Raw genomic sequence first — 14,912 nt, 5'->3', positions numbered from 1 at the left:
TCCGTTTCTTATGAAGAAGACTGCTGAGCAAGCATTATTTTTATGATTGGTATTAACTTACAATCATAGGCTTCACATCGCCGGGCCATTAATAATTAAAATAATAGATCTATCTAAAATGATCTCGCGGGCCGGATATGGCCCGCGGGCCTTGAGTTTGACATCACTGATCTAATGCATATGCAAACATCTCATGGTCACCATTTTTCGCGTCATGTCTCTCGGTCTGTGTGCCAGTAATTTCAAAGATTCAAAGTGCATTTATTTTCAAAGAATATATCAATTAAACAACCTTGAGATTTGTTTGCTCAGTAGGCAGAATGGTCACGCATAACACAAGGTAATATTACACAATAATATAACAAATAATCGGATGCATGTAAAATACAAGTTTAAAAAGTAAACAGTGTAAGGTACTCATACGTGATGAAACCTGGATGGTGGCAGGGACTTCAGAATCGGATTTAATACCACTGGCGTATGTCGTGAACTTTGTTAACTTTGCAGCAGCTGTACAATGTAATACATGAAAATATAAAAAGAATTACAGTAAGTATGTAAATGTATATCAAATAGTTAAGTAAGCACTGCAAAAACAAATAAAATGGTAGTGAGGTAATAATGTTCGCGGTTTCAATGTCCATTCAGAAATCGGATGGCAGAGGGAAAGAAGCTGTTCCTGAATTGCTGAGTGTGTGCCTTCAGGCTTCTGTACCTCCCTCCTGATGGTAACAATGAGAAGTGGGCATATCTTTAGGGGTGGGGGTCCTTAATGTTGGGCCCAAATTTTTTGAGGAACCACTCCTTGAAGATGTCCTGGATACCATGGAGGCTAGTCCCCATGATGGAACTGAATAATTTTACAACTCTTACAGCCTGTTTCCCACCCGAACAGTTATTATCCTAATGCTACAGTCCCTCCTGTTTGATGGTAGGGGATCAAAGAGATTCCAGTCCTGATGAAGAGTCTCGGCCCAAAGCATCGACTGTTTATTCATTTCCATAGAAGCTTCCTGACCTGCTGAGCTCCTCCAGCATTTTGTGTGAATTGCTTTGGATTTTCAGCATTTGCAGTCTTTCTCTTGTTTATGATCAAAGAGATTGTTGGATGAATGGGAGGGATCATTGACAGTGCTAAGGGCCCTGTGTACACAGTGCTCCTGATAAAAATCCTTTGTAGGAACTCGCATTCAATTGCCATGCAATTCCTGGTCAGGCCACTCTTGATGGTGCTCCTGTAACAATTGGTTAAAATAGTTGGGGGTGGGGAAGAGAGCCACGCTCACCTCGATCTCCTCGGGAACTGGAGACACTGCTGTGTTTTTTTGACCAAAGAGATGGTGTTGAAGGACCAGATGAGATCGTCTGTTATGTGCATTCCCAGACACTTGGTACTCCTAACTCTCTCCATGGAGGAGCCATATATGTGAGTGATGAGTGGTCAACCTGCATCTTCTTAAAGTCCACAATCATCTCTTTGGTGCTGTTTACTTTGAGACTCAAGTTGTTGTGCTCACACCATTCTAGCAACTGTTCTACCTCCTCTCTGTATGTTTTTTTGTCTTCATTGTTGATGAGGCCAGCCCCTGTTGTGTCAACAGTGAACCTGATCTAGCAATGCAGTCATGCGTCAGCAGTGGGCTGAATGCGCAGCTCTGGTGGAGCTCCAGAGCCAAAGATGTTTCTGCCAACAGGGACTGGCTGTGGCCTTTGTCAAGGATCCAGTTATAGAAAGAGGCATTAAGACCCAAGAGGACAGATTACCCACCAGCTTCCGAGGTATGATTGTATTGAAAGCCGGGCTGAAGTCGATAGACAGGCGCCATTTTCCAGGTGGGACAAGACGGACTGGAGTGCAGGGGCTGTGGCATCATCAGTGGACCAGTTAAACTGATAAGTGAAGGAAAAGGTTCAATGTAGCAGGAAAATGGGATTTAATGTGATCTGCTGCTCAAAACAATTTGTATTGATGAAGTCACTGCCACTGGACGATAGTCATTTAAGCAAATTATTGTCGCCCTCTTGGGCACTAGGATGATGGTGGCCATCTTGAAACCTGACAGGACAGTATACTGTACCAGAGAGATGTTGAAGGTGTATGGTAGGGACTCAGATAACTGGGTTGCACAGTCTCTCAGCACCCGACCAGCTATATTATTACACCCTGCAGCTTTACGTGTCTTGTCCCTGACTAATGTCTTCCTCACATAAGTTGCTGCCAGACAGAGTGCCTGCCTGTTGAGAGTGGGGGAGCCTTCCATGTATCAAATTGAGCATAAAAGACATTCAGCTCTCAGGAAGAAAAGCATCACTGTCATTGATGCGCAGAGTGGACTTGTGGTCTGAATCTCTGCCTCACGTGGTCCTTGTCTCTGATGTCACAAAAATGGCTGTATATTTAATATGAACAATCCTCTTTTGCCTTTATAAGATTAGCTTTATTTGTCATATGTATATTGAAAGATAGAGTGAATTTTGTTCTTGCAATGCACGGGGGGCAGCTTGCAAGTGATGCCATACTTACAGCGCCTACCCACTAAAACCCTAACTCGTACATCTTTGGGAATGTGGGAGGAAACCCACACATTCACAGGGAGAACATACAAGCTCCTTACAGACATCAGGAATCACTGCCTGTAAAGCAGTTGTGCTAACCATTATGCCACTGTGCTGCCCGTGCCAACCATGCCAACTGTGGTCCTAACTGAAGTCATTGACTTCAGACCCACATGACCTGCATGTAACACCAGTACAAGCATGTCCTTCTTGAACAACATGTGCCAAGTAAAGGCCTACTAGCACCCATAGTAAAAGATGCGTAGAAAAACAGCAACAAGTTACTGGCTGGTGACTATGCAAGGAATTCAAGCTTTTTAGAATGGATACTTCCAAATAATATCAAAGTCACACTGTAGTTAAAGGTCAGGAGGCTTGTTTTTATTAATGGTTAGTTATCTGTATGTGATCAGGACTGGTTGCATTCAAATAAAATATATCCCAATAGTTGGGTTTTAAACATCTAATTGAAATTTAGGCAGCACTTTTGAGTGTAGACTGTTTGTAACACACTGAAAGGAGAGGGATGGAAAGTGAAGAGCATTCAGAGTTATAAAGCTGTTGCCTTTTTTACAGATTACCTGGGCAGCACATGGGTGTCAGTGTGGAGAAACCCTACCTCGATCCCTGCTTGTCCCTTGAAACAACTGACACCATTCAGAAGGATGAACAGACGTTGCATTTGAAAGGAGTTGGGAATTTTGACGAGTGTTGCAAGCAAATCAGACCATTCCTGAACAAAGGGAATGAGACCAGCATGTCCTTCAATGGGGTTTATCAGCCACCGATTGATTTCTATAATAGTGAATTCTATGGATTCTCTGAGTTCTATTACTGTACTGAAGACGTCTTGCGCATGGGAGGTCAATATGATGGTATTACGTACAAAAAAGCAGCCAAGGTATGGAAACCCAGTACTAGAATACAACACATTGCACTGCATAGAGAACTACAGCATGGAAGTAGGCCCTTTGGTCCATTTAATGTGTGCCAAGCTATTATTCTGCCTAGTCCCATTGACTTACATTTGGACCATAGCCTTCCATACATCTGTCATCTGTATACTGATCCACCAAGTGACCCAGCAAGTAGAGCTGCTCCCTTGGTTTCATCTCAACCTCTGCTTTGTGTGGACTTTGCACATTCTCTTTCCAGCTATGTGGGTTTTCCCCAGCTGCTCTGACATCCCAAATACGTGCTGATCATTAGGTTAAATAAACAGTTATAAATTTACTCTCGTGTGGGTGGGTATCAGAGTGGAATGATGAGCAGCTGCGTGAGAACAAATTGGGCTCTGACAGCCAGCATAGACTTGTTGAACTATGCCATTTCCATCTTTATCTTGGAGAAATAAAAGGCATAATAAGTGAAAACTTGAAGTACTGGCAATCCTTTCAAGCTGATTACTTTCCACTCCAACTCTCTTTTCCAGGATTATTGTGCTACCAAATGGGCAACATTGAAAGAACGTTTTGATCGCAACCTGTTTTCATCTCATGCTGACCTTTACAGATTAAAGTAAGTTTCCTAAGAATTAACCTTGAGTAGCAGAACCATGAAAACAAGAGGTCTGAAGGGCACAGTGGTGGAGTGGTTATCGCAACGCTTTACAGTGTCAGCTATAAGACTGGGATTCAATTCCTGCCGCTTCTTAAGGAGTTTGTACATTCTCCTTTAAACTCTGAACTCCAGTTTCCTCCCACATGCTAAAGGTGTACGGGTTAGGGTTCGTGAGTTATGGGCAATCTACGTTGGAGCCGGTAGCATGGTGGTACCTGCAGGCTCCCCAGCACAATCCTCGCGGATTTGATTTGCTGCAAAGGCACATTTCACTATATGTTTCACTGTGCATGTAGCAAATAAATCTAATCTTAAAATCTTTGAACTTTGATACAAGTAAACTTTCAAAGATTCTTCATTAACTGACCAGTGTGGTATACATTGTAATCTAATGTTTGTACATGTAAGTTACATAAATCTCATATGTGCACAAAATTAATGCAGTACTTCAGTTCACACCACAGTGATGTTTACATGAACAATTCATGAAAAGTCACTTGGATAGAGGCTTTGCCTATTATAGAAAAGTTATATAGCTGGAAGAGTGCAGTGAAGATTTCCAAGTATGTTGCCAGAACTAGAAAGCATGAGTTACAACAATTAGATAGCCAGGCTGGTCTTTATTCCTTTGAATAATGGAGAATGAGCAGAGCGACATAGGAGCATTTAAAATTAATGAGGGCATAGATAAGGTCGATGATGACACTTTTCTCCAAGTTAGGGGAGTCCAAAACAAGGAAGCATAGGTTTAGGAATAGGATATATGAGCATTTGGAAACCCTTGGCCTAATTAGGCAGAGTGCCAAAGTTTTTGACAAAAGTGGCGAGAGCAACTGATGAGAGTAGAACAGTGGATGTTGTGTATATGGATTTTAGTAAGGCATTTGACAAAGTCTGTCATGGGAGGCTAATCCAGAAGATCAAAATGCATGGGATCTGTGGGAATTGGCTGTTTGGATTCAGAACTGGCTTATGCATAAAAGACAGGTTAGTGGCTGAAGGGACTTATTTGAGTTGGAGGTCTGTAATTAGTGGAGTTCTACGGGGATCTGTGATAGGACCTCTGCTGTTTGTGATGCATATAAATGACCTGGATGAAATTGTAGATGGGTTGGTTAATAAATTTGCAGATGATACCAAGGTTGGTGGAGTTGTGGATAGTGTAGAAGACTGACAAAGAATACTGCATGTTATAGATCAGTTGCAGATATGGGCAGAGAATTGGTAGATGGAGTTTAACCCAGATGAATGTGAGGTATTGCACCTCGGTAGGGCAAATGCAAGGAGACAGTACACTGTTAAGGACAAAATCCTTAACAGAGTTGCTGAGCAGTGAGATCTTCTGATCCAAATTCATTGCTCCTTGAAAGTGGCTGCACAGGTTGATAAAGTGGTAAAGAAAGCTTGCTTTTATTAGTTCAGGCATTGAGCTCAAAAGTCAAGAGGTATAAAACTCTGTATAAACATGAACTGTATAAACATGGCAACTGTATAAAACTCTGGTCAGGCTACGTCTGGGGTATTACATACAGTTTTGGTTGCTGCACTATAGGGACAATGTTGAAGCTTTGGAGAGGGTGCAGAAGAGGTTTACCAGGATGCTGCTTAGTTTAGGGTGGCTGTGCTATCATGAGAGACTGGATAAACATGGGTTATTTTCTTTGGAGTGTCAGAGGCTGAGCGGAGATCTAATCAAGGTTTATAAGATTATGAGAGGCATAGATAGAGTGGATAGAGAGTATCTGTTTCACAGGGTTGTAACGTCTAATACCAGAGGGCATGCATTGAAGATGAGAGGCAATAGGTTCAAGAGGGATGTAAGGGGTAGTTTTTTTAAAACTTAGTGGATACCTGGGATGCACTGCCTGGTATGGTGGTAGAAGTAAATACATTAGAGGCTTTTAAGTGACATTTGGATAAGTACATGGACGTAAGGAAGATGGAGGGATAGGGACATGTTGTACGTAGGAGGAATTAATGTTTGGGTGTTTTCGATTTGCTTCTTAGCTGGCTCAGCACAATGTTGTGGGCTAATTGGCCTGTTCCTTTGCTGTACTTTTCTATGTTCTATACTCTAAGGCAAGTGTTTTCAACTTGGTGTCTGCTCCACGGTCCTGTTGGTTAATGGTAGGGGTCTAGTGATTTATTATGGAGGGGGAGGGGAAGATTTAAGAATAACCCAAGGAGCAACATATCCATCTCAAGGGTGATGAGTATGTGGAACGAGCTGCCAGAGGAAGAAACACAACTGGGTACATGGAGGTTGGTGGTCTGTGGGGGCGGGGGGGGGGGGGGGGGGGGGAATCTTTGAGATATTTGGGCCTAGCAGAAAATCCAACATTAGCTTTGTTGCCATTATAATTGGCACGGACTGATTCGGCTGAAATGCCTGTATCCATGCTGCATTGCTCTATGACTCTTATGTGATGCAGCTTTACTTGCATAGTTTTTATGGGTCGTTTTCAAGAATTGGGTTAAGAACATAAATGTAAACAAAATTAGGCCATTTGGCACTTCCACCCTGCCCTGCTTTTCATCAAGATCATGATCCATAAAGACGTGATACTGCAGATGCTGGAATCTGGAACAACAGTCTCTGTTCCTCTCCCCCCGCCCCTCCCTCATGCACTCAGCCCATCATCCATCATTCCTCCTTGGTCCACCAATCACGTACAGTTCTCTGTCTTGCAGTGCTCCCTCTTTATTCCAGCTCTCTTTCCTCTCCACTGTCAGTCCTAATGACAGTCCCTTCCCCAACAGATGATGATCAACCCATTGAGTACTTTCAGCAAATGTTTATTACTCTATGTTCTCACTAAATCCTTCCAATAAAGTTTGTCAAGAGGAGACCAAGAGGATTGACTAGGGAGGAGCAGTAGATGTTGGCTACAACTGCTTTAGCAAAGCCTTTACTGAGGTCCCACAAGGAAGACTGGTCTAGAAGGTTACAATGTTACGGGATCTACAGGGGGCTAGCAAACAGATACAAAATTGGGTTGTTGTTAGGAGGTAGAGCATGGAACTGGAGTGTTTTTGAAGCACTTGCCTTGATCAAATAGTGTATGGTGGGTAACATCACTGGGTATTATTTTTATTATTAAAAACTGTAATAGGTTTCTGATCATAAGTTTTAAAAAACAATCTTACATTCATTGTGAAAATTCTATAACCTCGGGCTGTTCTAGAGGAGTTCTCGGCAAGGAAATACATTTAAAGTGTGGATCCTTTCATGTAAAATGTCCTGTTTCATAGTACAGGAGAGTGAATGGAGATGTAAGACACCAAAAACCACAGGAGTAGCGGAAAATGGTGGAGATAATCAACAGTATCAGGCAGTATCTGTGGAGAGAACTCATATTTCAGTGGACCCTCAAGTACACAGAGCAGTGCAGCACTGAACAAGTCAAATTTGTTTACATAGCACATTTAAAAACAACCCACATTGACCGAAGTGCTGTACAGATCAGAGCAGATTGCTAAAATCACAAATACAAGAAACACAGACATAACCAACAAGGCAAACAGCTTATAGGCACAAAAGGAACAACACAAGGGCCTAGGCACAAGCCAAAAATCAGCCACATCAGGAGGATTCAAACTCTAGTGAAAAAAGTAAGTTTTGAGCCTGGATTTAAAAGAGCTGATGGAGGGGAATGTTGTTCCACAGTCTAGGGGCTACAATAGCAAAGGTACGGTCACCCCTGAGCTTAAGATTAGATCGCGGGACAGCCAGGAGCCGAAAGTCAGCTGACCTGAGGGACCTGGTGGTAGAATAAGGGATTAGAAGGTCTGTGATGTAAGGGGGGGGGAGGTGGGGCAGCCCACTTAGGGCTTTATAAACAAACAGGAGAATCTTAAAATCAATTCTGAACCACACTGGCAGCCAGTGGAGGGAGGCCAGGATAGGAGTAATATTGTCCCTCTTCCAGGAGCCTGGCTGCGGCATTCTGGACCAGTTGCAGTCAGGACAGGGACGACTGACTAATCCCAGTATACAGGGAGTTGGAATAGTCCAACAAGGCATTCAGCCCACAATGTTATACTGATCTTGATACCAATTTATACAAAATGTTCTCCTGCATATCATCCATAACCCTCCAACCCCTTCATGTTCATGTCTCTACCTAAAAGCCTCATAAGTTCCACCAAACTTTCTTTGGAACTAATTAATATCACTGCTGAGTGTCTGATTTTGTTTCAGATCTCCAGCATCTGGAAGTTCTTTTTCAAAACAAAAATCACTAAGTTGCTAGAAATTTGGGGGGAAATGATCAGAAAATACTGAAAGCACTCAGCAGGTTAGGCTTTATCTGTGAAGAGGGAGGCAGACTTGATGTCTGAGGCCCTGTTGAAAGTGAGCTCTGATTCTCCTTGCTACATCCTGCATGACTGGCTGAATGCTCCCATCAAATTTCATTTTAATCATAAGACTCCCAAGCTATTTGTGAAATCCTCTCTGTGAATTGTTGCTTGTTTATTATATCTTTATTTTGAGATGCTCCTTAAAATCTGCCTCTTCTTAAAAATTATCCCAGTATCTTGTGCATCTCAATCTTTTTTTTAAGATGCTACTATGAAGAGCATTGAGAGATTTTCCCGACATTGCGTGCAAGTTAGAGACTGGATTATGATCATTCTCTTCTGATCTTGCAGATATCAGTGTTTTAAGTCTGCATGGATGCACGAAGTATTGCACAGTGGTTTTAACTTTCCAGTGGACTATTCCAACTTGAAAACAGCCCAGTTGATCTATGACAAGGAAATACAGTGGACGCTGGGAGCAATTCTTTACAAAACCCGTTTTCTACCTCTTCGGTACGTACCCTCCATGCATGAACAAAATAATATTTGGTGAAACTGAGCAGGACTTTGAGAAATATGTAATTGACAGGAACAAACACAAAATGATCAGGCAGCATCTATGGCGAGGATGAACAGTAGACGCTTTGGGCTGAAACCTTACATCAGTACTGGAATGGAAGGGGAAAGAAGCCAGAATAAAGAAGGTTGAGGGAGGGAAGAGGTACAAGCTGGCAAGTGATAGGTGAAACCAGGTGAGGGGGAAGGTGGGTTGTAGAACGGAGGGAAATGAGTAAGAAGCTGGGAAGTAATAGGTGGAAGAGGCAAAGTGCTGAAGAAGGAGGAATCATAGGAGAGAAGAGTGGACCACTGTAGAAGGTGAAGGAGGAGAGGCTACAGAGGGAGATTATTGGCAGTTGAGGAGGAGTAAGAGGAGAGCCAGAGTAGGGAATGTAATTGACAGTTAGGATGCTAAATTGGGACACAGTGTGTGTATTCTGCAGTAGAACAGATTTTATTTCAGATTGTTTTTATGGCAACAGTGGTGGCACAGATACAATTTGTCACAGAATTCATGAAGTTGTTGTTCAGGTTCTACAGCAAAATATTTACAGTAAATATGGTATCTCACCAAGGGTGAACTTCACAGCGGCCATGAAGTTGTATGACATGAGGCTCAATGCATGTTGAAAATAGTAAGGGCTTGTTTTCCATGATATAAATATTATTCTAACCCCTCTGGCACTGAAAATTCAGACTTACTTGATTTTTGTTACTAAAATTTGTTACATTCCATTATGTCCTTTGAAATAAAGTTCAAAGTAAATTTACTGTTCACCATATATTAACCCTGAGATTCATTTTCTTGCAGGCACTCACAGTACAATAAAGAAATATAATAATCAGTGAAAAGCTACACAAAGATTGACAAGCAGCCAATGTGCAAAAGACAAACTGTGCAAATACAAAATAAATAGGTAGATATTACTGAGAACATTAAGTTGTAGTGTCCCTGAAATAAAAATGAAGGAATTTGGCTCCAGACTTTACTATTTCAAAGGATATAATGAAATATATTTAATGAATACTGTGTAATGAATTTTAGTAAAATTTATCAACAAAATCTTTAAAAAAAACTGAGATTTGAAGTTAAAGTTGTATACCTTAAAGTAGCTGTTTGGCTGTTTCAGAGAGCAGTTCAGAGAGGACCTGGGCCAGTCTCAAATGCAAGGAGGGCAGATTCCTATCTCAAAGTATCAGTGACCTGTTGCTTTTTAGTAGTTCCCCAGATAATATAACTTTCATTCTAATTTAACTGATTCTGAATGCTCTAGTTGTGGTGAGATTTGATCACAAGTACTGATCATCAGTAAAACCAGTCCAATAACACTGTTACGCTAACCATTTTTTTTTTTTTGGATAGTTAGCTGATGGGACCTCATGGCATCCTTCTGTGCTCCTTCTCTCCATGTACAGGAGTGTGGCTATGCAGACTAGGTTAAGGCGGCATGTTTACCTTAATCAGAATCAGGATTATTATCACTGACTAGTGTGAAGTGAAATTAGTTGCTTGCAACAGCATTACAGTACATTACATAAAAATTGCTATAAATTACAAAATATTGCACCAAAGAAGGAATGTAGAAGTAGTGTTCATGGACCCCCCTGATCGTGGAGGGTAAAGAAGTTGTCCTAAATCATTGAAAGTAGGTCTTAAGGCTGCTATATCTACTCTACGATGATAATATCAAGAAGAGGGCATGTTCCAGATTGTAACAGTCTTTACTGATGGATATTGCTACCTTGAAGCTCCGTCTCTTGAAGATGTCCTTGATGGTATGGGTGATAGGCTAGGGCACAGAATATCAGAGCTGAGCCGTTATTTCCCAACTTTACAAAATATTGGTTAGACAACTTGGAGTACTGTGTGTTGTTCTGGTCACCTCACAATATGAAGGATCTGGTTGCAATGGAGAATCACCAGGAATTGGCTGAAAAGTTTTAGTTAGGAGGAGAGACTTGATAACCTCGGCTTTATTTGCTGGACTGAAGGAGGCTGAGGGATGACCTGACGATATCAAATTATGAGAGACACGGGTAGGGTAAATCTTTTCCCCAATGATGAGAGCTACCAAAAACAGTAGATCAGGGGGTTGAGGTGAGAGCTAGAAGTCTTGAAGGGGATAGCAAGCGAATGTTCTTTTTACACGGTAGTTACTATCTGAAATATGCTGCAGAAGAAGGTGGGTGGGGAATTGATCATGATGTGGAAGTGATATTTAGCCAGGCACTTTATGTAGGCAATGCACAGAACAATACAGCCCTAATGCAGGTTAATATGATCAGTGTAGATGGGTGCAGTGGTCAGCATGTATGAAGGGTTATTTCCTGTGTTGTGCAATTTCTGAATAAAGGCAAGAAATTACAGAATTCTGCATTGAGTGCAAGGGTATACTGTAAATTGTACATTTATGTTTTTCTCTTCACTCTCCTTGTTCTCCATAATCTTATTCCACCAACGATAACAGAGATCTCCGGCAAGATGCCGTCAGAACAAATCATTCCAGCTGGCTGCGAGTCTCGTTTGTCTATAACCACTACTTGTTCTTTGCCTGTTTCTTCGTGGTACTGCTGGCCATCATCCTGTACGTGCTGAGGCTCCGCCGGATTCACAGGAGGACACAGCAGGAGCTGCAGTGGCTGGAAGAGGGAGAGTCATTGACTGAAGAAGCATGATCAGCACAGTGAGAGGCAACAAACCTTTCCAAGGTAGAGAATGGATGCAGCGGAACCAAAGGTTGGGCTGTAGCTTGAAACATTCCAATATCAACCTGGGCATGTTCTGGGTCAAATTACAAGTAGACCATGGTTTGTGTGAATGGGATAGATGCACAAACCTTTGGGATACATCAGCTATGTGTCCATTCTGAATGTCTGCATCTCCTTTTAGATGACTGCTTGGTTCTAAGACCTATTCTTAACTTCTCTATGAATTAGGAACCAATAGCTGATTCAATCTGCACATTTAATTTTGTGAACTACATTCAATTGAGGTGCTAAACTATTTATCTGTCTTCTGATGTTTTGTACAGATTAATTGGACACAATTGTACCCAATATTGCATTGTCGTCCAATATGCGGTGAGTCAGTGACAAACCACAATTTGGAAAATTTTGTGTTTTTTTTGTGCACTCCTATCCACTTCCTCAAATATACTCATCCAATCCACCCTCAGAAATGCACTAAAATAACGTACGAGAATGTGTGCTTGAGTCGGGCTTAAACCCACAGTCACCCGACTCGGCAGAGAGACCGACCAGCTGAGCCAAACCTACTTTCAAAGGTACTTCAGGTTAAATCATGAAGCTGTGATGCAAAAGCCACTTTGCATGGCTCAAATTGGGGAAAATCAAAGATGTGTTTCATTATTGGGACTGGTGAACACCAAGCAACTGAACTCCCCTATTTATGGTAATTCGAGGGGACGAAGAACAAAAGACTGAATTGTGGCCAATGATACCAAACTACTGATGGACATCCTTGAGAACACCAGAATTGGTGATGACCAAAAAAAAAGGACGCGTTTACACGGATAATTTAAAATATTTTCAGTTGATCTTAGATTCCAACCAGGTGGTTCATTTCAGGTGCCAACTTGTGTGCTCAGACTGTGGTTATGTCGCTTAGCTAGCTGTGTCTTTGCCCATTTAATGTCCATACTTTGCAAACAATTGTCCTACCTCCAGTAAGTTTTGAACTTATTTTAATAATCAATTACCTGCCAAATTACACCTGAAAGTGTGTGTTACTCTGTTCAGTGATTTATGTCATTCTTACCTGCCTCAGATTAACTGCCTTATTGCTCTTGATGACAGCAGAATCTATTTAATGATGTATATTGTACAGGATTTTAAAAGAAATAAAGTTCCAGGTTGAAGTTGTTGATTTCATCCAAGATTACCGCTTAAAATGTGGGTTGCACGTGGCAGGCACAAGTAGCTGGGAGCTTCAGTACCCAAACCATACCAAGATGGCCACCCAATATCAGACTAAAAAGTGATCCTTGTATTAGGGTGCAGTCCACCAACTCTTTTTGCTTTGAGTGCAGTGCAGCCTGAGTCAGCCTGTCAGTAGTTTTTTTTAAAAACTAGTGCTGCACATCCGTTAGCGCTAAAGAAGTCAATGAAAAATTAATACACACCCAGCCCTGAGACACCAGGCAAGGTAATTTGATTCCAAACAATTGGTTTATTGATCATTACAGAATGTCTGTCTGGTGCTTCCTGCTCCCTCCCCTCTCCCTCCCCTTTTCCCAACTATGATTCCCCTCTCCCTGCCCACTTCCCACACTCAGTCCACATTTGACACCCATATCAGAATCAGGTTTATCATCACTCACATATATCATGAAACGTTTTTTTGCATCAGTAGTAAAGTGCAATACATAAAATTACTACAGTACTATGCATAAGTCTTAGGTACCTAGTTATATATACTTTGATATTCATTTTTCTGCATGCATTTAAAGGACAAATAAATACAATAGAATTTATGAAAACTAATAAAGGCAAACAACCAATGTGCAAAAGTTGATAACTTGTGCAAATTAAATGTATAACTCTGAGAACATGAGTTGTTGAGCCCTTGAAAGTGAGTTTGAAGGTTGTAGAATCAGTTCAGAGTTGAGATGAGAGAAGTTACCGATGCCAGTTCAGGAGTCTTATCAGTTGAAGAGTAATAACTGTTCCTAAACCTGGAGGTGTGGGACCCAAGGTTCCTGTACGTCTTGCCCGATGGTAGCATATATAGTGTGCATTTGCATATTTATGCTAGGAGGTTGCTATGGATGGACTGTACAAAATAGTGGCAATATACATTCCCAGAAAGACTGAACAAATGAGTTTGCCTCTTTCCTGGTCATGTTTAAGTAGTGTGACAGGTTTTGAATCATCTCTTGTTCTGTGTCAAAGCCTTTCCACCAGTTACTGAAAAGGATGTGTCCTGCCAGTGGGGTGAGGATCAACAGAGAACGCATATCAAATGCAGTCCCATCCTCTTTGGTCGTCTGAGGACAGAAAGGAGCTGAGGCTCTCCTGTAATACCAAGCATGATATTGGAGCAGTCATCACACATGGTGAATGCAGGTTGAAGAACATCAGTACTACATGTTGCTTGTGTACTGACATGGTGAAGTAAATTGTTCTTCAGCTAGCAGGAGGCATTTGGCATTATTTCTGGTGTTATTTTCACAAATTCATCTTGAGGTGCATTTACAATTGCATCCTACCACAAACCCATTTTGGGCATTTTTGGGCCAGAGCTGGGCATCTCAGGACTGCAAAGGTGTGTTGACATATTGAGTCACTATGGGTTGTGTTAAGTGTAGTCACTAGCTGACGATTCCCAGAACATTTCCCAATGCATGGGGTAGCTTTTTAAAATAGAAATATTACAGCACCAGCGATTTGCGCTCAATTCTTCTGCTGCCATTGTACTTTCCATCCACGACCCCATGGGTTTCTTCCAGTTGCTACGGTTTCTTCCCACATTCCAGAGATGTACAGGTCAGTAGGTTAATTGGTCACATGGGTGAGATTGGACAGCATGGACTCATTGGGTTGGAGCAACTGTGCTGTATCTCTAAATAAAATAAGTGCATTGTGGTTGTAAAAAGAAGAATTCTTCAGTTACAGACAAAGTGCAAAGGCCACAATGAGGTAGATTGGGAAATCCAGAATTCTTCTTTTGGTATGTAATTTTATTTATTTAGAGATTCTGCATGCCATAGGTCCTGCGGGCTGCACTGCCCAGCGACCCTGACAATCCAGTTTTAGCCACAACCTGATATTGGACAATTTACAGTGACCTGTTAACCTTCCCACTACATCTTTGGACTGTGGGAGGAAACTAGTGGACGCAGAGAAAGCCCATGCATTTCATGGGGCGGATGTACAGAGACTCCATACAGAGGGCACCAAACTCCAGTGTTCCAAGC

The 14,912-nt window shown here is 41.7% G+C and overlaps 1 protein-coding gene across 3 annotated transcripts in view; it reads left to right on the top strand.

The window, feature by feature from the left end:
• The window catches only part of LOC140715149 (ectonucleoside triphosphate diphosphohydrolase 4-like), a 96,472-nt gene extending 83,605 nt beyond the window's left edge, over positions 1 to 12,867 (top strand). For all 3 annotated transcript variants that reach the window (XM_073026927.1, XM_073026928.1, XM_073026929.1), the window contains 4 exons: positions 3,133 to 3,457; positions 3,989 to 4,074; positions 8,770 to 8,931; positions 11,445 to 12,867. In XM_073026927.1, coding sequence (XP_072883028.1) covers positions 3,133 to 3,457; positions 3,989 to 4,074; positions 8,770 to 8,931; positions 11,445 to 11,652 — 781 coding nt within the window. In that variant the 3' untranslated portion in view covers positions 11,653 to 12,867. The remainder of the gene's footprint in view (positions 1 to 3,132; positions 3,458 to 3,988; positions 4,075 to 8,769; positions 8,932 to 11,444) is intronic.
• Positions 12,868 to 14,912: the final 2,045 nt, after the last annotated feature.

This window comes from Hemitrygon akajei, chromosome 23 (assembly GCF_048418815.1).
Source record: "Hemitrygon akajei chromosome 23, sHemAka1.3, whole genome shotgun sequence".
In the NCBI taxonomy this organism is placed as follows: Eukaryota; Metazoa; Chordata; class Chondrichthyes; order Myliobatiformes; family Dasyatidae; genus Hemitrygon; species Hemitrygon akajei.
Note: the sequence above shows the minus strand (reverse complement) of the source record. Positions and strands in the feature narration are given on the sequence as shown.